This window comes from Poecilia reticulata, chromosome 21 (genome assembly GCF_904066995.2).
Source record: "Poecilia reticulata chromosome 21, P_reticulata-male-v2, whole genome shotgun sequence".
Classification (NCBI taxonomy): domain Eukaryota; kingdom Metazoa; phylum Chordata; class Actinopteri; order Cyprinodontiformes; family Poeciliidae; genus Poecilia; species Poecilia reticulata.
This window is the reverse complement of record NC_088850.1, coordinates 9,802,653-9,830,641: the sequence shown is the minus strand read 5'-3', so window position 1 is coordinate 9,830,641 and position 27,989 is coordinate 9,802,653. Positions and strand designations below refer to the sequence as shown.

The 27,989-nt window shown below is 38.6% G+C and overlaps 1 protein-coding gene across 3 annotated transcripts in view; it reads right to left on the bottom strand.

The window, feature by feature from the left end:
* Positions 1-27,989, bottom strand: part of LOC103457475 (pleckstrin homology domain-containing family G member 1) — a 64,921-nt gene that overhangs the window by 21,662 nt on the left and 15,270 nt on the right. The window contains exons 1-2 of one of the 3 annotated variants that reach the window (XM_008397624.3): positions 21,324-21,701; positions 3,449-3,990 (exon numbers count right to left, since the gene is read on the bottom strand). In XM_008397624.3, the coding sequence (XP_008395846.2) occupies positions 3,449-3,841 (393 nt within the window). In that variant the 5' untranslated portion in view covers positions 3,842-3,990; positions 21,324-21,701. Of the gene's footprint in view, positions 1-3,448; positions 3,991-13,746; positions 14,161-21,323; positions 21,702-27,989 lie in introns of those variants that run through there. The other 2 variants (XM_017302328.2, XM_081602139.1) reach the window with 2 other exon arrangements.

The window sequence follows — 27,989 nt, the reverse complement described above, 5'->3', positions numbered from 1 at the left end:
CCCAGGGTTATTCGTGCAACTTCTTTGAAGAAATACTTCTTTAAAAATGTGGACACCGACATTAGCACTGGGGACGTTTGTGCTTGCTACAACACGTTTTGCACCAAGATGTTATTTTAGGTTTGAGTAGATTCAGTGGCAGGCTAACTCCTTTTTGAACAACTTGCACACAACAATGGTCTTTTCCAACATCCCATCAGATTGTTCTTTGAAGCAAATCTTAACGCTCGGATGGGCAAAGTCGTCATTGATCCCCGTAGAAGTGTTTGCATGTCAGATTTACGGGTGTATCAGAAACATGCATACAGAAGATTCTGGTTTGAAACTTTTGTGGAAAAAAAAAGAGAGAAGCAATATACTGCATAAAAAAATTTTAGTACATTAAAATCTATGTAATTAACTAATCAAAAATAGTCCCAACCCTAATTCAAACATAAAAAAAATGTCATATAGATTGTGTCCATTGGGGTTAATACCATACAAACTATTAAAAGAGTAAGACATTTTATTGCTGCAGCTCTGACTACATGTGGGAGCCATATTGGATATTGAGCTTAGGATGGTTGGAGGGACATCCAATTTTCAGAGTTATATTACAACTTTGGCAGTCAATCTTTTATTTTATGACCTTTAATCTACAAGAGAAAAAAAGTTGACATATAAGTTGAACTAAAAGGCATAATAAATCGCTGATCATGGCTTAAGAAAGGAAAAAGTTTGGTGGGAAAGCACAATCAATAACCTCTAATTGATTAATTAATTGATAGCTCCAAACCTTTGAACAACTTACCAGCTCAACATACTGTCTTAAAGGTTCCAGAGCATCACAAGTTAAAGTCAGCTTGATCAGCATTAATTAGGAGAATCAATCAATAGTTGGATAGTGGGATGGAGACTCATCAAGTCTGTCCATCCTGACAAAATTGACACTGTCAGGATCAAAGGGTTTGAGGCATAGACTGGGATTTTGGAAATCCACTATGGACAGGCTGGTGGTTATGCTGAGGGCTGTGTCAGCAGGTCATGTTTAGGATTTGTTGACTTTCAGCAGTAATATGTAAGGTGATGCTTTATTAGCCACAGGGTTAGGGATCTGACCCGGCGTGACCTGCTCATATCAACATGCTCCGCCTCAGTGAGCTCAACAAAGGTTAGCGTTCAGACCAACACATGCACACACCTGAAGGTTGACTCCCTTCTCTGAGCATCAGACATAAGTACAAAGCTGATTCTTTCATGTGTTAACCGTTAACCTCGAGCAAGTCTTTCCCCAAACATAACCCTAACACTGCGACACAGTAGGAAGTGATTACTCCACACAATGCAGAGTGCAAACATCTCAAACTTCACACTCGAGTATTTTCATAGGCCAGGAAATGTCTGCAGACTATTTCCAAAGTGATGGACAACTTTGAATGCCCCAGTTCAAAAAGTAGGAAGGGGAAAACAAGATCCAAACAATTTCTAAAACTTTAAACTTAGCCGACTGGTGATGGATTGGTCTGGTTGCACATAATAGTGGAGGGAAGAAATTACTGGTCACGCAGAAGTGAAAAGACACCAAATACACAGCATAGTTGGTTAAAAAAAACCCACAACTTCACAAAAGATGAAAAAATGCACACACAGAAATATTTAAAATCATTAGGCACATCACTAAGAAGAAAAAAAAGGAAAAACGGGCAAGAATAACTTGCAACGGCAGTGCTGCTGACAGATGATACACAGGTGAACGCAGGGGAGCCTGGGTAAATATTTGTGCTGAGGCTGTCACACCCTCTTCCTTTGCAGGAAGCATTTTGGGCAGAGGGATTTACTGCAACACAGACTGCAGGACAACTCGCACTGGGCAGTTTGCTGTGTGTGTCTTTGTTTTTCTTTTTTGCTACAAGAAAGAAGAAACCTCAGATGCAGAATTTGCTGCTCTGCCATTGGTCTGTGAATTGAAAGTAAGTTATTTTGTCACAAGTCGGCACTTGGAATGAAAATAAGTAGAAGGAAAACAATAGATGGTTTTAGAAAAACTTTTAAAAAATCTAAAAAGTGTGGTGTGTATAGACTTCATCTCACACAGCAAAGTAAGATCCAATAGAACCAGCTATCGAATTGGAGAGTCTGCCTGTGTGTAATTTAATCCAGTAAAAGACAGCTGTTAAGTGTTTGAGAACATTAGTAAACAAATGCATCCTGAAGACCAAAGAATGCAACTCAATCACTTGACATGACAATCATCAGTCATGTGCTTCACAAATCTGGACTTTATGGAAGATGGGCAAGGAGAACACTGACAATAAAGCTATGAGAACAACTAAAGATTTTGTCATTTTGGACCAATCAGTAGAAATAACCACACAATGCTTAAGCAGAAAAGCAGTGCATGTGTTTGAAGTCCACAACAAAGAAACTGAACAAAATTCAGAAAGCAATGGGAGGTAATGGGAAAGAGTGCTAGCTTTGATGCACCCAGTCCTCAACAAAGCCAGTTGAACTCAGTCTTGAGGCGATGTGTATTCTTGCAGTTCAAAGCCAACAACACTAAATGAATCCATTCGCTTGAGTGTGTATGCATACAACGGATGTGTGCCAACGAATGCAGGACAAAGGTACAGGGTGTCATATGACTGGACCCATCCCCACCCACACAGGTGACCATACAAATTTCCTGCAGGCAACAAGCTGAGCTCAAGTGTGTTAAAAAAACCCATAAAATCGAAAGGATGGGTTAAACTTCAACACACTGCTCGACACACACAAAAAATAAATATATATATATATATATATATATATATATATATATATATATATATATATATATATATATATATATTTTTTTTTTAAGCGAATTTATTCTTACTATTTAAAGGAAACCTACCATATTTTATCTTGTAAACATTAAAAGTATAAAACGTGAATAAATCATCGTTGGCCTTCTCATTTATTTTCAAAGTAGATCATTTCAAAAACACCATAGAGCACCATATCTCTTAAAATATATGCTGATGACATACAACTTTAGAGTGCTATGGCAACTTGAGCTTTATCTACTAAAGTTACTGAAACCTGGATCATATTTCAACGGGCCACAAATCACTCCCCTGGCTCCCCGTTTGTAAAAGGACAGATTTAAGGTCTTGTTGATGTCTACAGCTCTGAATTGTGTTGGGTTTCAGTACGGAGTCAGAATTTCTAGCCATGTATGTACCATTTAGGCTTCTCAGGTCATCAGAGAGGCATCATCTTTTCTGGATAGATCAAATATAACTTCATCATTTCCATCATGTCTTTAACTTTCATTTTAGGGTTTATCTTTATGTGACGTCTATTTGTTTTTCAATGTTCTTCTGATGTATTTCACATTCTGAATGTGTCATATCTCTGTCCTTTTGTTTTTTCCATAAAGAACTTTGAATTAATTTATGTATGATGTTACAAATAAGCACTAGTTTACCTCTACGATGCTGCGCAGATCCTGAACGTAGGTTCTCTCTGTGTCCAGAATCTCCTGCACCACCCGGTCCACATACGTCCTGGGTCCCTGCACCGGGCTCATCTTTTCTTGTACTTCTGGACTCAACTTAGGTTGTAAATGTTCTGTAGCAGTCTGTCTGCTGCCGTCTCCATTGTTTCCCTCATATTCCTCTTCGCATCCCAGCTGCCTGGCCGGGACCAGTTCCAATCGAATCGCCCCGGAGTCCCGGTCAGGGGTGACGGGGTTACACTGAGGGACCGCGACAAGAGTCGAACGGCTGCCCAAAGAGCAGTGGCTGTCCCTGGAGGAGGCGGAGGAGGACGTGGAGCTGTAGCTGATGGGTCGTTCGGCGCTGTCAGGAGAGGAGTCCATGCTGATGGCGGAGCAATAACGCGAGGAGGCGTGGCGGAAGGCCGGGTTGCGGAGGCAGCGTGCTGGGATGTCAACGGAGCTCAGGTCTGAGCCGGAGTCCGGGACTTCGGGAAGAGGAGGCAGCACATCAGGCAGGTAGCTATAATCGTCTAAAGAGAAAAAATCAGAAAAAAAGAACATTAGATTTAAGTCTAAAGGCCAAGCATTTTTCTTATTTATCCAGTTGCAGGCTTTGGTGAAACCTTTGTGGACTGTGCAGACTGAAAAATGGCAACTGTGCAACATCATAGATCAATGTTGCTGTTCATATTATATGGATTAGGATAAATCTGGGAATTATCACAAAAGCAGCAGAGTTATATTCCTGTCACTGTTTTGAAGTTTAAGCCAGCTTAACAACCAACAGGATGTGATGTCACACAACCATGTGATATAAGACCAAATGTCTAGTTCAGGTTTTACAGAAAGAAATCTGTGTAAGTTGCATCGTTTAACTTTTTAGTTGAGGTTAAAATTTTAGTTTCATATATTTGCTCTTTAAACAGTAAAGCAAGAGGTAGGTTTTAGTTGTCAAGGACAACTAAAAACAACTAAAAACAACTAAAAAAAAACCTATTTTGCTCTTAATTCCAGGAATAGTACACCAAGATTAGAAATATATATATATAAAGCTCTATTGTTTTGATACAGAGGGTAGTGATCAGATTATTCTTTATGAAAAGTTAACTCATTGTGCATTTACCAGTGGGGAGGCTCTATAAATACATTGCTTACAACATCAGAGCTCCTTCATGAGGAGGGTATTATTGCATGTTATAAGTCTAAAATTTTATTGGACAAAAACCTCTCAAAATCTAAAAAACAACATATATTGAGGCCCAACAAACATTTAATATTCAAATTAAATAAAAAAATAGTACCAGTGCTAATATGAATCCCTCTCTGTAACTGCAAGTGCTACTTAAACATCTTTACAGGGCCTCTGTTTAGCATCCTCATTCCTGACCACAGTTAACGGACGTTTACACTGACCACCCACCATATGTGGGCCACTTGGAGAGCTACCATAAATCTCTCCAAAAGTGTTTTTCTTTTACAAAAAAAAAAAAAAAGTCTACAGTCGCCACCCCACCTAGAAAATAAACATGAAGGAGACCAAACATTTCTGAATTCTAATTTGTTTTACCAAATAAGTGTATGGGTGATGATTTGCTTGAACACTGCATGCTAAGAGCAACCCATGTTATGAATGAAAGCTCTATTTCAAAGTTACGTGCACCTACAGTAGTCTCTCTGGCATCTAGCCTGTGTTGAACTGGTTCACAACAGAGTCCGTTTGTAGAAATTCGTTAAAATACCGTTTACCAACCTCCAACGGCCATTACAGTCAGTCTAACTGAAGTAAACTTCAAAATTCAATGTTTTAAAACAGAAATCACTTCTCAAAAAGGCCGTTACTGGTGTACCAGCAGCTGCTGTGTTGTGCCAACAGCGACACCCAGGAAGATTATCAATGCCAGCAGCACCAGCTCAACCTTTCTCACTTCAAAGCATTTGAGATCACAGGTTCAGGTTCAAAACATGAAACGTGAAACTGAGGACAAGCTCAAAGAATCCAGCTCCCTACCCGCTTTTCAAAACACCCCATCATTTTGCCACAGCAATGCCTGTTTTCCACTTGGACTGGTCTCTGATAAGCAGATCACGGACTGGACTCAACACAAATATTAAGAAGCTGAACCCAAATCCATTATGATGCTATAAGTTAGAGCAAACCAAAAATAAACAGAGACTTTCTAGTAAAAACCTGAACTATTTTACAGATAATGATTCAGACTACGACAGACTGGCGACCTGTCCAGGGTGTACCATGCTTCTCGACCGAAACGTTCGCTGGCGATGGGCACCAGCACCTCTCCCGACCCTGGTCCCGACTAAGGGACAAGGGAGTACAGAAAATGGATGGATGGATAATGATTCAGGATTCTTTATAGTTCTATTCCCCTGCCAAGAAAAGCAGGAAGGAACTCCAGTGTCTCAAAACTTAAGTGGGATGAAGTGTTAGTTTCCCTCTGACAAGTTTGAAAAGGATTTACTGCTTGTTTTTGTGTCCTCCAAATGTTCAAACCCCAGCCCTGACCCACTTTCTAACAATTAAAGATCAGAAAGAACAACAAATCTATGGAGTGAATCAACAACGCACACAAACACAAACAGACGTGGCTTTTCAGTAAGCCACACTCTGCTTTCATGCACACAATGCACAAAGAGACAGATTAAATTGCACTCCATGACTTTAACAGGCAAATACCCATTTCCTTTGCCGTTTGACAAATCTTTCAGTGCACGTTTCACAAGAAATGATTTATTCCGCAATCTATACCAAAGCTGATTATTTGATGGCTCTATCACCAATGGTTCTACCTAGTTGTACGTTCAACTAGGTAGAGCGTACAAATCTGAATCCTGCACATGCAGACTAAAGTGTGAGCACACAAAAAACCCAAACACCACAGAGATGTTGCCCCATCTTATGTTTGCCCTGCTCTTCATTCCCACCCTTCAGCTTCATGTTTGAGGCACGCCCTGTCCGTTTCCTGGGTGAACAGGCCATTTTCCCCTCTCACACATCACCCAGTCTGACCTCAACGCACACATACACAAGCACAGAATAAGGATGACCAGGATTTAGTTACCTGCTATCCAGATTATTTTCAACTTGATCCATGTAAATTATCTCTAATTATGGTCCTAAGTATGCAGGCAGGGACTGTTTCTGCTCTGTGCATGTGTGAGTGTGTGCGCGTCGTTTGTCTCTGCATGTGCACGTGAGGATTAAAGATTGTGTGCGAGGTCGGTGTCTCCTGCCAAAGGAGAGAGAGAGTGAATACAGCGAGTGTCTGAGCAACCTGGCATCAATCTCTGGCTTTCATTGAACTCAAACAAAGAGCGAGGATTGCATATGTTCGACATTAGGCTCAGCTAAAAGGCAAACACCGACAGCCAGAAAGAAACAGACGGAAGACTGGCAAACGGTAAACACAGAATACAAAAAGCTGAAGCATTTATTTTGATTATTATAATGTGTGCAAATGGATTAAAAGAAATGTTTTATGAGAAGCCACAAGGAAATTATGTTGGTCAAGTATGTGGACTTTTCTCTAGAGTTTATTTAACTTAAATATAGTAAGTGACAGTGACAGAAGTAATAATCTTTCCACTCCATATACTTAAAAAGATTACTGCATTAAACAAACTGATTTAGAAGAAAGTTTGTGCATGACCAGATAGAAGCCATATTTAGTATGAAAAAATATCAAATTTAGAAATGGCTTGTATAAATGACGTCTTTAAACAATTTCTGTATTTTTAGTCAATTCATTTAACATTTTAGCACAATGTTGACATTACAGTTCTAATAAATGGCCATAGGCCTCTGTCAGAATGGAGTTTAGCTGTTATTTTTAGAATGTTAATCAAATATGAAAAATAATACAAACAGAAGATTGAAGGTCAGGGGTTGCTAAAAATAAGAAGTCTAACTCTCATTGAGAGCTTTTAAATCAATCCAATAATTTTTTTGCAAGACTGGTTAATTTCTGGCATCATATTCAAACTGTATTTAACATTTCTTTGCTTTTTATGGTGTAGTGAGTCTGAAAAGCATACTGTAGTTTGTAGAGGACTATATTTATCCTGGTGGCAACCACCCAGCCAACCAACTTGGGGCAGGGACGATGTTACCAGCACAACACAGCATGAGGAGGGAGGTGGGCAGACTTGTTAAGCAGGGCTTGCACCCCCCTTTTTTTTTTTAACTGCTTGCAATTCTAGTTTGTTTTTGTTATGCGAATAATTCAGTGTGACATCACTAAAAAACAAAACTATTACTTCTTTATCATACATTAAGAGGGGCATGTAGAAGCTGATTTTGATTATATTGCATTAAGGAGCATTGCCGAAAACAATTACACGTGACTGCAGTGATGCTGAACGATACAACCGAGTTTTACACAAAACAGTCTCAGTTTCTTGCCGTCATTATCTCATGATCACAAAAAAACATTGTTTTCTCCATATAAAAAGCCTGTCGCTTTGACTAAACATGAGACTGATGTCTCCAGATAAAGAGATAAACATCTTGGTTGTTGTTATATAACAGCAGGGTTTCTTAAGAGAAACATCACATTTCACACCTACAGGCGTCGTTACTGTTGACGTGTGCAAGTTCGGCCTGTAGTCATGGATTTTTAAAGCGTGCACATAATTAACGTTCAAAGCTCCCAAACAGTCTATGGACATTTCTATGATAAAATCTTCTTGCTTAGAAAAGTCACTGTCATTTTCATCATCATTGTTAGCAATTCTCATCAAGACTGGTCAACGTATATACACCAAAAAGGGCCTTCACAACACACAGACTCGCAAAACTAATCAGTTGTAGATCTGCAAACAGAAGCGCAGTGATTTCCTTTCCACTGGTGCAAGTCAGCCGGACAAGCCTCCCTACCAGTCCAGCCAAGTTTAATGACTCATGCTAAATTTAACTGGTTCACTTCAGTCGTACTCTTTACAGCCACCTGAAGTGCTCTTTGTTGTGAAGTGGTAAGCAAACAGCTGAGAGCACTGCTCTCTATTTACGGCCCCGGGGGCCTCACAAGTAGCTCAAAAAAGCTCTAAGAGTGCTTTGTAATACCCATCTCATGCAGTCTTTTAAACTGTGAAGCTGTTCCGTAAAAACATTACTATATACACAAAATGTCAGAGCAAAAACTGTTCCCAGTGCTTATTTGAAGTCAAGTGGCTTCCTTAATCACCAGGTTCCAGCAGGAAAAACACACTGACAATCTGTAGCATGGTGGCTCTAGCAACAACTCCAACATGTGATTCCCAGGGAGGATCCCTTGGCAAGAAAACACAGTCCATAGAATATCAAAGAAGGGAACTTCATCCTGTAAGGGTTGCCACTTGAGAAGATACCCACTTGGTTTGGCTACATCAAGAGACTCAAATGAAAGAGCAAGACAGGAAACATTTTAGAGGCAGACAAATGCATTACAGAGACAGACGTGGAGCAAATGAAGTAACATGTCCTGAACTTGTATGCACAAAGGTCTGTGCTGAATTTGCATTGTAAATGCCCAAAGAACCACAGGGTTAGAAATATATGGAAATGATCCACAGGAGACATTTGGGCACAAGATGAAACTGTGAGGAGCCTTATGGTAACCTTGTGCATTGTGCAGCTGAGAGCTCTCATCACTACTTTGGTCTGCACTTTAGGATTAAAATTACTATTGCACAAATCAGTCATGGTAGTTGTTGTTGTGGCTAAGTGCTAGACGTATTAAGACAATGAATTCTCCTGATTTGTCAGAATAGAGAAAATGAATGCACCGGACCCTTGTTTTAAAGATAATCTGAAACACTACTAAATCGTTCATATATCAGTCATCTTTACTACATTTTATGTATTCACAGCCCACATTAAAAATAAACCTAGTGGGTGCTTGTTAAACGCAGACTTTTTCCAATTCAAATTTCAACTTCGGTACACATCCTCAAAGCACCGTAATTGTTATAAAAAGATACATTTACAGAAATTATTTTGTGTCAAAGTTAAAAAAAAAAAGACTAAAGATATAAGCTTTTAATATAATTTAAGCTAAAAATGTCCATTCCACACACAACAGCATTTGGCACCTTTCTGAGAACTAAATGCAGTAATTAGATCCCCATTTCACTCTGGCTACACTGCAAGAAAACTAAGAGTGAAACTGATTTTCTATAAACAAAGGGTAACAACATGGAAGAAAAACATTTCAGATGCAACCACCCTGATCTTCTCATGAACCTTCAAGCTGCTCACTATTTTTATGCCATTTCAGGAAGCAAAACGCTAGAAGACACTCAATTTCCGATTTGAAATACTGGGACTTTACCATTGTACAAGCGTTTTGATCTAGATTTTATTGCAAGAACATTTTAAATTATTTGGATTCTGATTTGAGCTACTATGACAGTCATGGAAAAGACCAAAAGCTTTATAGTGAAATTTGTGTAGTTGTCTTCAGATGTTGCAGCGACTTCAAACATCACTTAAATTAAATTCTTCAAAGACAAACAGGCAGTTTCCAAAAACCTTTCAGCCTGCAGGAAAATCCCAGTCACTACTTATTGATGGTGGTTTTTCTGAATGACTAAAATGTGTTCCTCTTTGTTGCAGTTGCACTCATAAAACAGAATAGAAACATATGACAAAACCTCTATTAGTCTTTCTAATTAAACATTTGATTTTACCAAACACCAACTGCCAAAGCTAGCCAAACACTGAAGTAATCCAACAGCTTTTTATGAAGATTAATTTGCACATGCAGCAGAGTGCAACGCATCAGAGAAAACAAGACCATAGTTCTGAGCTGCATCTTAGTGGAGAGAGGCCAAGACATTAACCACACCAACAAGTTAAATGACTTTCCCTCACAGTTATTTCCATAAATTATCCCACCTTGCTCACTCACACCTTTATAATACGCTCACACATACCACTCACAATCAGTCATAAACTGACTTCCGATCCTTTTCTTCATCCCTTCCTGTCATTCTTTTTCACCATCAACATATTTTGTTATGAAACTTAAAACACATCTGGTATTTCTCGACAGGAACCCTGCCAACTTCACAATTCAGCTTCCACCAGACATTCCTTTCAGTCAGACCATGCCTGTTCTTTTCTATTTAGGAAAATAACCATTGGCCAACCTGTACATAATGTGGGTACTGACCACCACGGCCCATGTTCACATTTAGGTGAAGTTTTTTTTTTGTTTTTTTTCCCTCTCCTCAGGCTCTTTTTGCTTTCCAAGCTTATGAGACATAAAAACATACAGTCTCCACAAAAAAAACTCATAAAAAGCTATTTACTGCAATTTTAACCAAAGTAAAGTAAATTAAATAAAAAGGTGGTCAAACAATAAGATTTCCATTTTTATTTCTCCCAATGATGGTTGCGACTTGGTTGCTTTTGCAAGAGATATGCATATTTGAACACTGTGATTGGCCGAGCTTCCCATTATAAGCAGTTCCCAACAGCATCTTTCTGACAGCTGTTTAAACACCAAATGGATTTACTCTTAAGTACAGGACCATCCTTAAATTTTCAACCAGCCTTTGCAAGAAAAGAAGGGATCCTGACAAAAAAACAAAAAGTGTGAGGACGAGACAGGATTTGACTGCACATTACTCAAAGTTGCTTGCAAGATTTTGTTTATTATACGGTATGCCTTCCAGATGGCAACTCAATCTTTGACCATCCTGTGTACTTCTTACTAGAAACTCAAGAACTCTGAACGGAAAACCGAAACCAGTTGCAATGCCGTCGCTTTTGTGTTCACTTTGGCAGCGTCTTTAACCTTGGGGACATGAGTAACTGCGAGTAAGAGCGAGGAATGAGGGGTAGATGTCCCATAGGAATGAAAGTAGGAAGAAAAGATGAGAAAGAAGGCCGAAGGTCAAACACCACCCACTCCCATATTTTTCCCTTTTTTCCCCATTTCCCACTCAACATTTTTTTTCTGAAATCTGCCTTTTGCTTCAGCCCAACCAATCTACCCAGGGAACCACTAACTTTATAAAAGTACATCCTAAAAATTGAACTTTAATAGCACAACAATTTTACGCTCTGAAACCTCATCAATCTTCGACTTCCCATTTTCTGCATATTCCACTTCAGATCTGTCCCCATTTCTAATAGAGACATAGCCTTGATCGCAACTGACGCTAAAGACCTTAAAGTGTCGCTCTGGATTTCACACTGCAGCCCAATTAATGCAGCGAGGAGAGGCAGACGAACGCAGGGTCCAGAGGTTAGACACATACAGACAGAGGGGTGAAACATAGGATTGGAAACGAGGCGGGGTTTCCACTGAACTTACTGCTAGACCAACAAAGAAATGTGCGGGTTTGGGGAATATACTCAATGCAAATGTTGCATGAATTGCTGGAGCAAAGCAAGAGGAGGTAGAAGAGTAAACATGCTTAAAAAGGCTCTAATATAAACCAAAGTAAACAAAGTGCACACCTGGTGCACCAATTAACAACTACATTTGTCTCCTGAAGTATAAACACTCATCATAACCACTAGACGTTTACAGTAAATATGCGCACAGGTTTGGGATGTTTAAAGTTAGTTTCTATTTATAAGCAGTTAATTATCTGCAGTATATTGCTCTCCTTGCATTTTGATTTATTATAAATCCATATTAACTGCAGCTAAGGGCTAGTCCAAGAGGGGCTAAGATCAAATCAGATGCCTAATGTCTTAACTCCAGTTTCAAAAGTGCAAAGTTATGAAAACATCGCCTTGTGACCTTTTAAATCTTTATTTACACAGAAGTTGGTGATTATTTACAATGAGGTTGGAGACGATGTGCCACCAATGAGCGTCCTGCATAAAACACATTGAGATTGGAATATGCAAAGTATCACAGAAAATCTCCGATGTAAAAGGAAAAATTAAAATGAAACAATGCTCAATCATATTTTTTATTTTTACACTTTACTATTTATGTCAAACTTGCGACACTTTATATGCATCATTCTCAGAACATGTTTTACACAGGAAGATTATTGGTGGCATACTGCCTCCAAACCATTTCCTGTGTAAATATTAGCTTGCTTTTAACTCACCGTCCATTGCAAATCAAAGGTTTAATGGTTCATAGTGTTAGCATAAAATAATTGGATGTTTCTGAAATTTGGGGTCCCCTTGATTTTGGCAACTAAGACTACTTGTCAGTTTCAGCCTTCTGATCCAAAAAATATGAATTTACATTAAACAAAGTCATTATGAGAGTTATCCACTGTAGGTAAGGTATTAACTGATTGTTACAGTTTAACACAACTCCATCTCACTGCGCTATCCCTTTAACATAAATATGGACTTTCATTGCCTCATAAAACCTAAGCAAACACATGCGTGCAGCTAGTGGACTAATTAACAACAACATTTTCACATAATAAAGAGAACACACTCAACAAAGCCGCAACACATTTAAAATATAAAACCGTCTATGAAAAATAAAGTGTCCAAAGATGTCTTTGTGTTTTTGACACCACAGAGACACCACTCAGGAATGTGCAGTGTAGTTACAGTCGAGTAGCTGTGGGAGAAGAATCCACCCGCATGCTGTCCCTATTTTCAGACACCCACAGCCTTGTACTCGCCCACGGGACACCCATGATACGCTTGCTGTTCACACCCTTCAGTCTTGCTTGAGACTGTGGCGTGCTAGCCTAAATTTCTGAATGGAAAAAACAACAACAAAAAAGTCTTATTCAGCTGGAGCTGTAGGGTGTCATCCGTGGCCCCTCAGGTGAGAGACTCTAAAAGTAGGAACTTTTAAGGGATCTCATCACCACCCGCCTCCCCCCCGAGCCATGTGCACTTATGTGTTTTGGATGGGCACCCTTCCCTCCCCACGGACATGCAGAGTGGGAGGAGAAATACGGAGTACTCCATTGTCTCCAGCACCTCAAAACCAAAGACTTTGCGCTAAAAAGTAATTATTCCCCCTCCTCTTCTTTTCTGCTTCATACCCATTTGCAGCCTGCTGCCAGCTGCTGCCCTTTGAGGCTCTAAATTAGGTCACAGGCTGCTGAATGGCATCTCAACATGCAGCAAGAGGGAAGCAACATGTTTAAGATATGTTAAAAAATAAAATAGTTCACAGAAATTATGCACTTAGGGCGATATTGTGACAGCAAAATTTAATATAGTGAAGAAATGTACAACCATTAAAGCAAAATGTCAGGCATAGAAATCAAGTCACATCACAACAGAAACATGTTGATACCCATTTAAGAAAAGAAATGCATATTTTGTAGCTGGACATTTCCGTTCTTACCAGTAGGCATTGTGGCTTGACCCTTCTTCAGATGAAGTGATGACAAAAGGTTTCTCAAAAGTGATGGCGAGAAAGTTCAGAAGGAAACAGGATTTCCACAGAAGGTCACATATCCAGACTTTTACAAAAAAGTATTCCTAGAAGTTCCAGGGGAAAAAAAAAATCCTCAGATTTTCTTAACTCTCCAAAGCATTGTGATTTTCTTTTCTAGAAGTTGCGGTCTGGTCCTAAATAGAAAGGTTTTCTTCTGAACTGACTCCTCCAGGTCTTTTCTTTCGCCCTCTTTAGCTTGCCAAGGATCTCCTCTGCCTGCTTCTATCTCTAAAAGCTTCTCTCCTTCCCTCCCTCTCCCCTGCATCCACAGCGTGCATGTGTGTGTCTCAAAGTATTCATGTGTTTGCATTGGAGTGTGTGCATGTGTGTGTCATAGTGAATGGCCTCTGCTCTCTCATGCTCCCCTCCCTGCTGTGTATTCCCCTCCCCCTGGCTCCTCCTCTCGTTCTAGTGCAGCAAATTACAAGAAGACGGGAGTCCCACAATTTGTGCATTCTTCGCTTCTTATTTTAGTTCATTTGTCTTTGTGAGATTTTGCCGTTTCATTTGAAGTCAGATCAGGCTTAAGCTGAACTTTTAGATTTCTGCCTAAAAGTTTGCACAGCAAGAAAAGGTTTTTAGGTGTATTTGTTGCACACACTGAGAGCAGCTGAACTCTTGCTGCTGCTGCACAACTGCATGGGCTGCACACTGATCCACACTTCACCAGAAGGAGAGGGGGTTATGAGTGATCAATAGGCTGCGAGTCGGCTTGGACAAAAGCTCCTCATCCACTGAGAGAAACTGGACTGCTTTTTGTGTTGCAGAATAGAGAAACACCAGCACAGGATGATCATAAAACATTCCCAAAAAGAAGGCGGCCAAAGAAAGAAAGCTTTTTTTTTATGATTAAACTCAATAAAGTTGTAGCTCAAAAACCTTGTAGGATTTAAAGATGGGCTAATGTCGATATATTACTCAAAATGATGTTAATAAAGCATTAGCTGCTTTGATGAGAATGTCCTTTATGCGTTTCTTTTGCATTGAGCCTTGCTTCAATTTTAGTCCAACTTACAAAACACCCAAAATGTTACAGAAAGCAAAATGGAATTGCACTCATATTACAAGAATTAAGAAAAGGTAAAAGTTTACTGTTTGGAGTTTAGGGAACTGAAATCGGGGTTTCCTCCAGTGTTTTATAAACCTGGCGGGCCACCAGGCTCTACTTGTGCCCCCACTAGGAAAATCATTATTTATTTAAGTCTTTTTAAAATGTTTGCATTTTTTAAGACTTTATAGTTGGTATTTAGGTACTAATCATCCAATCTTTCAATAACATATGATTATCAAATGATATTTACAAATTCCATGTCAACTTTAAACATTTCTTAACTCAAAAGCACAACGGGCCACTGGATGACTGACTGCCCTAGCACCCAACCACCGGGCTTAGCAAGTTTTCTCATGGAAATCTTGGAATTAATAAAAAAGGAATAAAAAACAGAATTATTCTTTGACATCACTTTAACACAGAAAAAATGAGTTGATATAAAAGAATATTTGCTGTGAAAAATAGTCTGACTATTCTTTTAAATCTACATTCACCAATTTGATTTGTGCTGATGACTGATCCATCCTCTGAAATAGTCACATAGTTGACAGGAAAAGGCTACAATAAATCAGGTCAGACAGAGTGTCATCAAAATGACACATGCGAGACACCCAATCCTCAGTCTCGTACACCAAAGCAAATGTGTTGACTATTTGTTTTTCCCCCCCATAAAGACGAGGACTGGTCACAGCAGGAAGGGGTCCTAACAGTCTTCTTTTTTTCCTAACCAGTGCCATTACATAGATTCCCCCTGGACGACCATCACAAACAGAACAGAGCCCAAGAATCATGACCTCCCTCTCAAACGGTCAGAGGATCCATTGACCCACGAAGGACCTCAGTCTGAATCCAAACGGTTCACCTGCAATTCCCTCTCTTCTGAAATACACACACACACACACACACACGCACACACACACACACACACACACACACACACACACACACACACACACGCAGGCCTTCTATAATGAGCACCACAAGCTTAGCAAACATGCACACGGATCTTCAAAACTCCTCAGCTTGCCCAAGCGTGAACTGTTGAGGACATAAGGCTACAGCAGAAACCCCTTATCTGATGACCTGTGGCTGCTCCCAAAGCCTCAACTCCTTGATGATTGAAATGATACTAAACACATTTCATAGGAAGAAACTAAGGGGTTTGATACATTTTCTGGGGCGAAAAGGGAATTCAGAGTGATAAAACAAAAAGGTGGAAAAAAAAATATAGAATTTGATAAATGTTCTTTATGTATAGTGAGGGTTGTGCATTTATTGTATCGTTCATCATTTATCATGATACATTTCTTGTATTGTCATGATAAATTCCAATTAATGATGTTTAACCCCCACATAACTGTATTGTCGAGATTGTCAATTTTACTATTATTTCCACTGTTCAATGAGAGCATCAGTAAATATGATTAAATGCCGCTGCTGTGTGCAGTTTAGTGATAGAAATCACTTCTTTGATGGACTGGCGTATTACAAACAGGAATATTTTTCAAGAGCAGTGTTTGTGTTTGTGGGACTATGATAACTGTATAATGCTGTCAAAGCCACAGTTTCTTCAAAAAAGTAAATAAAAAAATAGTTTGTATTAACACAACATACCACAAAGTACTGTGATAAAACCATATTAAACCCATAAGTTAACACCAAATTATTTCTACCTCTGGTACCTTATTTATTTCCCTAAACAGTACCAACATTGGACCATTGTCTACAGCTCAACACCAGAGTCACGTTCCTTCAACTTCTCATCCTTCACCACTCGGTAATTTCCTCAACAGGACCTCAAACACTGACAAGCTAAAACAAGGCAGTTGGATCCTTTGAAGGAGGCAAACATCCTTAAACTGGGTTTCCTCATCCAGAGGAAGAGCTGAGGTTTTTATAGTGCATAGAAATTTTAACTGCATGTTGTCAGATTGTCATGATTATAAAACAAAGACATTCACTTCCCCACTCACAAAATGTGTTTTCCAAAAGTATTTCAGCCCCTTGTATGGTCAAAACCAACTCAGTTTCCTTTCCATTTTTACTTGTGCACTGAACAGAGGGGCTTTAAACCCACAGAGAGGCGGCAAGCTAATTTAAAGCTCATTACTGCAGTATGTGTGAATGACCGTGTTTGCATTTGAGTGTGAAATCAGGACCCAACTGCAGCGCGCAGTTAGACAGCTTCTTCAAATTTTCAGTTTTAAAAGGAGGTTAAGTGTTTCTGTGGTAACAAGAGAAGTGTGAATATTAAGAAAAAAAGCATCCGGAAAGCGAGGGAGACTGTGACTAATGGCGGGGATTTGTGGGTGGAGGGGTCATTTATATATGGTTTCCCCTTCCCTCTGTGACACTGTCAATCCTGAGATGGATCATCTGCAAAAAATGCACAGTCCGTCTTTATCTTCACAGATTCTTTTAAGTGTCGTCATCACTCAGCTTTTCTTTTTGCAACCTGACATCTGAATTAATCAACCGTTTAATCTGTTTGAGATTGAAGAATCATTCCTTAGTCTGAATCACTGTAGACAACAAACCGAACACACAGCCAGTAAAGGTAGAAGATATCAAGCAAAACTTAAAACAGAACCATGGGTAAGTTTTAATCAAGTTTTATAGCATTGTGTAAAAATCACCAGAAAAGACATGTTATTTGTCTTAATATGAGCAAACTTCCCCTTGCTGCCAAGTGCAGAGTCCACTAAATGTAAACAGTATTTTGCAGAACTTTAGTTGCAGCTGCTCAAAACGAACAGGCAATTTCTTCTTTTAATTCTTATTTATTTATTCAACATCACACCATGACAACCTGTCCAGGTTGTATCCTGCCTAACTTGAGCAATGACTGCCAGAGATGAGCACCAGCTCAACGACCATGCAACAATCAGCAAGCACCCATAAAGTAATACTTCCAAGTAGAAATTAAGATTTAGTCAAAGCTGTGTTTTTTGTCAATGTGTGTTTTCAAGTGCTTTAAATGGTTCAAATTTAATGAGAAAATATGCTAATACATCACCCCTGAATATATCAACATAAGCTCAGCAGACATGCAGTTCCAACAGGTGTTTGTTCACAGCATACCTATCAAGTCTCCCATTTTGGCTGGGAATCTGCGCTTATACACCCCTGAATGGTCACCATGGTATATCCAAAGATTTCTCAAGAATGCATTAAAGTTTTGGTGAGGGAATAACATTACAATATGAAAGAAAGTTTAAAAAAATATATAATTATGTAATAACATGAATTTTCTCTTTTTTGTTCCTATTAGGGCCACCTCAGGATTTTAGCTTCATTACTTGCAGCTAACGTAACGTAATGCTAACTAGCTTCTAATTCTGTATTACTTAGAGCTGTGAAGTCAGAACCTGGATCTAGGATCATACCTGACCTAATTCTGACTTTACGTTGTGCAAGTCATAAAACCAGTTTGATTTGCTGATTATTGCGCATAGTGACCAAGCCAACTACTATTGGCCATCCAAACTGATATGAATTCTCTTTTATTATCTTTCTTTTCAAACATTACAGTAGAATTCTTGCCAAAAGTGGTGACCAGAAGAAGCATTAAGTTGATAATTTTTGTAAATGTGATTGATCACAGATCTGCGTCCACTAAAGTGCAGTTACAAGACTTTTGCAAAACTGCGCAGCGTTGGAGTTGATGGATGAAGAGCAGGTTTAGCTCATACAAATTATATGTCTTATTTCTGTGAACTCTACATTTCACAACTTGCTTTAATACCAATTTCCTTTCATTTCCATATTTATGAGCATTCCAGACTCCTGGACGGCATTCATTCTGGCTTCAGCTGTCCACTTTCAGTGCCAGGACAAGTCCAGGAATTTCTAAGTTCTACAGGCCAAAACAACCTGACTGCAGTTAAAGCTTACATAAGAGGAGGAGTACCTCCAACTTTGCCAGACAAGCAGCCAGGAACACACAAAAAAAATATTTCCCATTCCAGCAGACTAAACAACATCAATAGCGACAAAGACAAACACTTTAGCAGCTACGCCAACAAAGTAACATCAGGAGGAACAGCTGTAGCTAATGACAGAGCAGAGTGGTACCATGGCTAATGCAGAACCTGGGAAAAGTATTTAAGGTACAAGTTAAAAGTCTACAGCAAGGTAGGTGTGAAGTGTGAAAGATAATTAATGAGCAATGGACAAAGAAGCAGAAACACATATGGGCTACCATTCAACCTGTTGGAATACACAATAAATACATTTACCATGTAATAAATTAAAATAAGCTTTCATTTGTACAACTTGCAGTTTTTAGCTTCTCACTCGACTAAAAACAGGACGACAAAAGTCTTCAGCTTGGTGCTAGCTCTTTTTCTGAAGGACAGTTTTAGAGATTTTATTATTCATTTTATTTGTTTCAGTTTTATTTACTTTGTATATTTAAAATGCCTTCCAGTTCCAGTGTCAAATGTTATAATTTAGTTTATTGATACTTCAGCAAAATTTGTTATTTTAACAGGCGTATCCACCATGTTTTTTGTAATTGTTTCAGGAGGTTTAATGTCCTCTTCATTAAAAGAAGAGGGCATTTAAAAAAAACAAAAATTATTGCATTAAGCAACTAAAAAAATAGTGTATTTGGGTGAAGGGTAACAACCTGCATGAGTATACACAATCATTGTGTGCATGAGCATGTGTGGCGGATATATGGAGGAAGCTGTGTTTGGCCTCAGATTAGAATACAGGACTGGGGTCCCACTCCAGGAAGAGAGACCAAACAGGGGGAATTTTCCCTCCATTAGGGACATACACTCACTGGCCATCTTATTAGGTACAACTCTTCAAATACTTCACAATACAAATAGTGATTGTGAAGTATGCAATGTTTAAACATGCTTAAACATAGCATGTTTAAGCATGTTTTCCAGGCTTAAACATGCAATGAATTGTTGCATTTTAACAATTCATTGCATTACTTGATGAAGTTTTAGCATTGGATTTGCAACGAGAAGGGATTTAAGTGATGTTGAATAAGGCACAGTTGTTGCCAGACAACATTTTTTTTTCTTTTTTTTTTCCAGAAACAGATGATCTAGTGGGATTTGCATGCATTACCACTGCAGAGAAAGGCTGGAAAATGAGAAAATATCTTCTGAAAGGCAAAAATACTTTGTTGGTATCAGAGATTAGAAGAAGACAAACAGAATGGTTCCAGATGATGAAAAAGCAACAGAAGCTTAAATAACTTGTTTCAAACAAAGTAACGCTAATATGATCAATGAATGCACTCCTGTCAGGTAACAACACACCCAATCAGACTTAATGTTAGCTGGGACATTTGGACAGGGTCAGATGTAGAACAAACAACATGAAATCATAAATCTAGCCTGCCTTGTAGCAGTAACTGTGCACAACCTACCTAATTATTGTCGACGATCCTTTTACAACAGTATTCCCACCGGTCAATGCACCGTGCTAGAAAGCTTGCATAATCTTCAATCTGAAATCATTTGGTTGCCCAAAGGCCGATGTAAACACGCATTTCTTAAATTGCTTGTGTTTTTAAGAGCAAGCCACACATTATGTTCAAAGAAAAAAAAATCTAAATGCAGGTTAGATAAGAACAATGTTATCTCTTAAGAGCATCTCATCTCTTCAAGAATGATGTTTCCTTTTATTTATAAAGAACTTTTCAAAACCTGTCGAACAAGTAAGCATTATTGCACCACTGTGTTGGGGTGATAAAGTAGTCTCTAGAATATTGTATCTAAATTTATGACCCTCAGAAAGCTGGGTGCTCCACTTAGGACTTTCTGAAATGAGGACACACCACACAGGAGAGCACACACATTTGTGCACTCCTACACAAAACACTGCAGGCAAGAGTATAGCGTCATTGCAGTAACCTTAAAAATGAAACGATTCATCAACCAGGTATATAATAATCTCTCCTAATCAAACTTTACCTGTATGGATAAGTCTCATTGGTTAATGCTGGGACTCAAGAGAGATTGTACGTTCAAGTAATATCTTAAATGTTAATATATTTTTACAACCAAAACATTTTAAGTTTGTTTAAATTAGACCTTCAACTACAAGACCAACATTGATCCAGCATCATTTTAATTGCTTGGTCCTCAACTCTTCAAACACATTTTAACATGTTTTCCAGGCTTAAACACAGACTGCAGAAGCTGCCAAGCTGTCCAGCTAGACAAGTATGCAAAGGTGCCATTAGACTTTTGCCAAATTGAAACTTTAGCGTGTGTAATTGCTGGTCAGACTTGGTTTGGCAAGAACAACATCTGCAATTATGATTAAATAAAGACCTGGGCTCTTTTAGCAAGGAAAAAGCTCGCATGTATGAGCTAATATCCCAGCGTACAACCTATTTTACAGTTTACCATTTACTGATAACTCTACAATTCCCTGCCAGACATAAACACAACCTGCCACTCACCTCTGAGAGACCATTCTCACAGTTAGCCTTTTCTCAGTTGCTTGTATCCCAGTATCCTTTCGCATGTTAGATCCATGTCCGACAACCTGAAAAGTTTCAGTATAAGGCCAAATGATTTAAAGAGGTAGTAATTGCTGTTATCGTCCCACACCTCTACAATATGAGGTCAGCTCAAAGAGAAAGAGACACTGAAAGGAAAGCAAAGGGGGGACAGATGGAAACAACGCAACAGAACTGACTGCCCACTGGGAGAGGAGGGGGAGCGGCAGGGAGCGAAGAGCTTGCACATCCAAGCAGCCCACTTCCTGACCAATTAGTGCAGCAAAACTAGTCTATCCTTCTCTCTCTCCACTTTTCCAAATGGCCAGTTGCTCTATCCGTCCTCCCTCACTTTGCTGAGCGCAATCGCTTCAAGTACCTGGAGAGCTGCCAGCACTGCAGGTGACACAAGTGACACTGGAAAGCACAAGAGGAGCTGTCACTGAAACTGTGACAACCTGCTGAGAGGCTAAACGGCAGATGAGCAGCGGTGACGAACTGTTAATGTGAAATAACAGTGATTAGCAGTAAAGAGGAGGGTGACGGGTGAGGGAAAAAAGTGACATTTATGCAAAAGAGGACTACACACAGATGAGCTGTCTTGTCTAACCCCAAAAATACACCAACAAGTGGGTCGCACTGCCTGCAGAGGCAGTTCAGGGTCTTTTTTCTGCCAAACCAACTTTAATATCCACATGCCTCCGATGCAGACATTTGTTTCTGGAGGAGAGGTTAACTTGACTACAAACAACAAAAGTACACGTCACGAACCCATACTAGCAACAGCACAAACTTCAGCAAATGGCCATGAACGTATAACTTATTTGGTCATTGTTCTGCATCCTAGTGGGGCAGGAAAAAGGAAAGTCCCTTCTCCTGGAGCCAGTGGCAGTTCCTGCCCTCTGGTAGCAAGGCTTCCTGAGATTGATAAAGCAACTCCTGGCCCTGTCAGCACGACTTTCTCACTTCAACGTTTTCACTGTCTTTTCCAGGGAAAACAAAACTGCAAGTGCCCCTGGAGCAAAAACAAACGGTGGGAAACACTGGCTTTGATAAGAAAACTACACAGCTTGCTCTAATGCCTTAATTACTTTTTGAGTGGTCAATCTTTTCGAGGGAACCAACTCACTCAAATGAGGGGTGACTATAAAAACAAAATTTATATGGGTTAGAAACTGACTGCAAATGTCATTCCCTGGAATATCTCCAATAGTAATGGATCTTTTAAGGCAGGATTGTAGTCTGCCCAATATTCTGTTAACCATAAAGTCTGTGTGAATTATTAATTGAGCCCCGGCTATAGATTATATTTGTGTGAATAAAAGGCCAAACAGCTTCTACAGCACTTTAACAGGTCAACTTTGACAATGAAATGTATTAATGGCTGACACCTTTCACAACTCGTATTTCGCTTTTATTATGTGAAACGTAACCCAGCTAACTGGGCTAGTTTTCTAAAAAAAATAAAAATAATAATAATAAATATATATATATATATATATATAGTATATTCTTCAAGAGGCTTGTCTTGATATATAGAATAATCATTACTTTATAGCAACTTTATTTGGTTGATTAAATATTTAGAATCAACTTATCTACAATATGTTTAGAGTGAATATTTATTTTTATTTTTAGTCTGGGGATTTATTTTTGTTGTTAATTTACAACATTTTAATTAATAGGTTTTAAGTAGCAAGTTGTATTCAGTAAAGTGTAGTTACAGTTTAGTGTCATTTGTCCCTTTCATGGATTGAAAAAGTTTAATGATGTCTTTCCGGTGAAAGTTTAATCTGCATCCTTTTCAAATGCCTGAAGAATGTTAAGCACACGATGTCACATGGTAAATCTAACTGGGTGACTACTAAAGGAAACAAGTCGTATCCTATCTAGCGAGGTGGTTCTGTCCATACCGGTGACCTAATCCACAAAACATTTGTATTTAGTCAAAAAGAATCGTTGATCTATTTTTTTCTGTATTAGCTTTCGGACGCTAAGGTGTCGTTGAAAGGATGACGGAGGTTTTATCCAAAAGGAGCAAAAAGCACAGAGAAAAAAAAAAAACAATCCCAAAACAACAGGAAGGGTCCCTCCTCCCATTTCCCGCCTATCTTCAGTAACTTGTTTACAAACGAGGACCAAACAGGACGTGACATAATTAAGCAGGTGAATCATGCTCACACAACGGTTTTTTCATTCTAACGTCACTAAAGGTTCTGATTGCATCTTCTCATCAGAGGAAATGCGACCGAGTCCATCATTTGTCCCCTTTGTTCAGAATCTTCGCTACAGTGATCTCACTCTGAGTGTTCCTAGCCGCTCCCGCCTCCACCCACACTTCACAGCTTTTAGATTTCATACGTGTCAACGAATGTGGTCAGTTTGTGCTCTGAATAATGATGAAGGTGGCAAAGAATATGGTAGTTTAATGGACACCAACTATAATCCGGGTGCAGTAGCAAAGTAGTCAGATATTTTGAAAATGTATACATGTCGCATTACAACCACAAGCATTAATTTTTAGGATTTAAAGTGTTGGTCCAAAACAAAGCAGTGCATAATTGTGAAGTGGAAGGAAAGGGAAGCACCCTGAGTCAATACTTTGTAGAACCGTCTTTTGCACACCACTCATCAGGACTCGATCCGCTTTTGAATGACGAAAGGATTCAGTGTTCAATTTGCTCACCAAGTATGTGACTTCTTAAGAAAATTTCATTTTTTAATGGAATCAAAGTAAATGAGGCAGAATACACATTTACAAATTTGTAAAATAAAATTGAAGACTGTAGTATTATTTTCCGTCCATTTTACATATATATTTTCGACTTCATGTCTAGCTGTCATATAATACCTTTTCTGCTATTATTGTGTGCACCACTAAAAATTAAGCTATCCGCTTAAGGCTTCCCTGTCCAACTTCTAGTCATCAGCGACAACTTTTGCATTCGGAGGAATCTTATTCTCAAAATGTTAGGAAGCCAGGAGCAAAAAATTATTAATTTCACATGAGTAATACCACTGAAGCAGGTGAATCAAGCAGGTGATGAGTGGTTTCCTAAATGCTAAAAATCCTCCGTTTGTCTGAACACTATTTAAATGCTGCTTGAGCAGAGACGTGTGCATTTTATGCTTAAAATGTCAAAAGATGCATTCACTTCTTTTCTGACATTTTGTGACACTTCTGTCTTCACTAAATCAGTATTGCAAGAAATTGCAACTATGTTATAGTACACCAAGTAGATTACAGTTGATGTGTTTTTGAAATGTAATAAACAGTAGGTACAATGAATTATCCAGAATTTATCCATATGAGGACTAGATGGTTTGATGGTCCCATGACTGGTCAAGCCCTCAAGGATTAAAGATGAAAAAGACATAACCTTACTTTATTCATGACAAATTTTTCTAGATCTGCAGTTTAAATAAATTAAATGAATGTAAGAGCTTTGCTCTTTTGGAAAAGTGGAAAAGACTGGCAAGCAAAGAAATGTTAATACACCTCATTGACTGTATGAGTCACACAATCTGGAAAAGATTATGGATTGTGCAGTTTCTGAAGACAAATACCAGAAGTTTAATGGCTGCTACTGTTTATGTGCAGTTTTAAAAGATTTTATATTTAACTTTAATCGAAACTTCATGCATTAATCCCATCAATTTTCATGATATTAAATCAACTATAAAGAATTATGCACTCAATTTGTCCTAAATATAAACTGATAGGTTGATTTGTACAACAGTGATTTTAGAAAAGAATCGTTACAACTTTGCATGTACAGTTTTGCAAGAAGCATTTAAAGACATCCTACAGTTTTAAAATATTAAACATATATTCATATTCCCAATATTATCTTAAAGCTTAATGGGAAATATTACTCTAGTATTTTTTAGAATTATAAACAAAGATATAAAAAATATATATAAAAGGGAAGTAACTCAACCATTTAGTGAAGTAGGAGCCTAAAAACACATCATTACTCAGACTGTGATAAAGTACGGAAGAGAAAACTTGTCTGTATTTTAACCACAGTCGAGGAATTGTTCCATTACATTCAGGCGCCACTTTGTGGATAGTGGTGTCTGTGTGTGTGGTGATGTGGGTTTGAGAAGGATAAAGAGCCAGGAGTGCATACTGGCAGGTTCCCTTTGACCTGTGGGGGCTTTATATTCTCCCATATTCATATTGGGCTAATACTCTGCCTTTCCCATGCCAGCGCAAAACCCTGGAGGCCGAGCCCTCTCCGTCCCTCTTCTCTCTTTGGGAACCTAAGATGTCAGCACACACAAAGGGGGCAATGAAAGCTGTCCAACTCAAGCAGGGGCCTTTATATACAATACCAAAAGAAAATTGCTCTTCTCCCAAATACTAACCCCTCTCTAAGAATCACCGATCTGTCCTCCTCAACTGCTTCTCCTTTTTGCCCTTTTCTTTGATTCAGTCTTGAAATCTTTTCTCCTCCTTCACTTTCTTTCCATCATGTCTTTCACCCTCTTTCAACTCCACCCCCATAATAAAGTAAATTGTAGGTTTTGCAACCACCAAGTCATAGATTAATTGTAAACCTTAGAGTGAACAAACGCCAAATCTCCAGTGAGCCATCCAAAAACCAGACACGAAGATCCATGTAGGTCACGCGAGTATAGCTAAAACATGAAACCCTGATCCTCTACAATTAGTGGAAAACAACGAAAGCTTATAGAAAAGTCTTCTAATGTTTGTGTTAAGGCATGTTAAAGAGCACAGGATAAAAATACACACTCAAAATCTACAATAATCTAGATTGGAGTAACCTTAATCTCAGGTATGCATCTATTTGTTTTATTTTTTTTAAGAAAGTGTCTACGATGACAAGTCAAAGACTGTCTGAAGAAGGCTCGACTTATTTGGCCTCAACTAAAGCAAATATTTTCAAGTGCACTGGCAATGAAGGATTTTCTTATTTAAAACATAATAATTAATTTGTCCACAAATCAAGCAAAGCTGTACTTGCATACTTGGAAAGTACATAAAACCAAGGTTGATAGGGTTAAAAAAAAAAAAAAGCATACTTAAGAGTATTTTCATCTTAATAAATTCATGCTCCAGCATTTTGAAAGGAAGCTTCTGTCTGACCAATCTCTGGTGAATGTGATGGCCATGTGCTACTGGTTTTGATGACAGAGAGAGAATATGAGGTGTTACTGTGAGAGCATTTAGACGCCCAGGCTACAAAAATTACACAGTTTAACTAAATGATGTCTGAACAGCTTTAGAGAAAGTAAAAAGTAAGGGCAGATGATTCTGACATGCCAAAAGTTGACCCAGATATCACCAAATGGAAGATGGACCCCTTAAACAACACTGGAGCATCAACTCTACACCTGAATTGGCTTTAACCTAAATTTTAATAAGTCTGCAACATTTCATCTGGACTAAAAAAAAACACATGCTTGGAGAACTTTATTATTTGGGTTTCCTGCATTCATTAATGAAAAGTCAAGGAAATAAACATTGAAACGAACTAAACTTATGATTGTGACGATAAAGGAAAATGCATAAACTGCAGGGAAGTACATCCAGTCAATTATGTTCTAGTTTATGGTTAAATGCTATTCATAACAAAATAGTTACTAGGTGAAACTGGAAAAAAATATGCTTTTTATATGCGTTTACAGGAGACAAACTGCAGTAAAAATCTACAAAGCTCTTCAAAGAAAACACCAAGACCCAGACGCAAAATTGATGACACCCTTCTCCTTCGTTCTTCACCAGAACTCTACCTTTAATGATCTCCAGGTCTCTCAGTCTTGATCTGCCTTTAGGTTCACTGCAGTGTCCATCAACTGTGCCATGTTTCCTGTGAAGTGTGCAGCTAATGTAGGCCATCAGTGACTTCAGTAACATCAAGCAACTGCCCAAATCCAGACCAGAGACTAAATCTGCAACACACACACAAACATGCACGCACTCATATATCCCTGTGGAGCTGTAACAGAACTCAGGATCTGGGACACCAGAGATAAATGTGAAGAGAGGCATGAGGAAATGGCTTGTAACTGAAAATATCAGAGAGAGAGCAAATATTTACATTCTGATATCAATCATTTAATTAACAGAAGTTAAACTTCAATGATCAAAGATAAATATGCTTAATGTTCAGCCATTTTAAATAACTTAAACAACTTTTTAAAAGAAGGAAAACATGAATCATTTCTAAACCACAACAAACACATCAAATTATAAAAATTAAAAAAATTGCCCTTTGTACACAATATTGTTAAACATCTACTGCAAAATCAGAAAAAGGCTCATTTTCTACTTGTTCGGCTCTGACCAAATTTAAAAATCCTGTCTTTTCCTAACTGAGGCATGCAGAATATTAGCTAGGTTGTACTGACAGCACCCCTCAATCAATGTGGGTGCAGTTACTGAGGAAAGACTGAAATTTAGTGATTTTTATATCAGACAGCTGTTTATTCAATTCATAAATGCTAATCGCTTTTACTTTGAGTCTTGTGCGTTCAGCAACAGTATCCAGAGTGTTTTTGTTTTTGGGTCAGCTAGTAACTAACTGGAAAACCAGTCAGATTTTTAGTTTCTAACAAGCCAGTTACTTGCCAGAATTACTCACCAGAAGATTTTCCTTG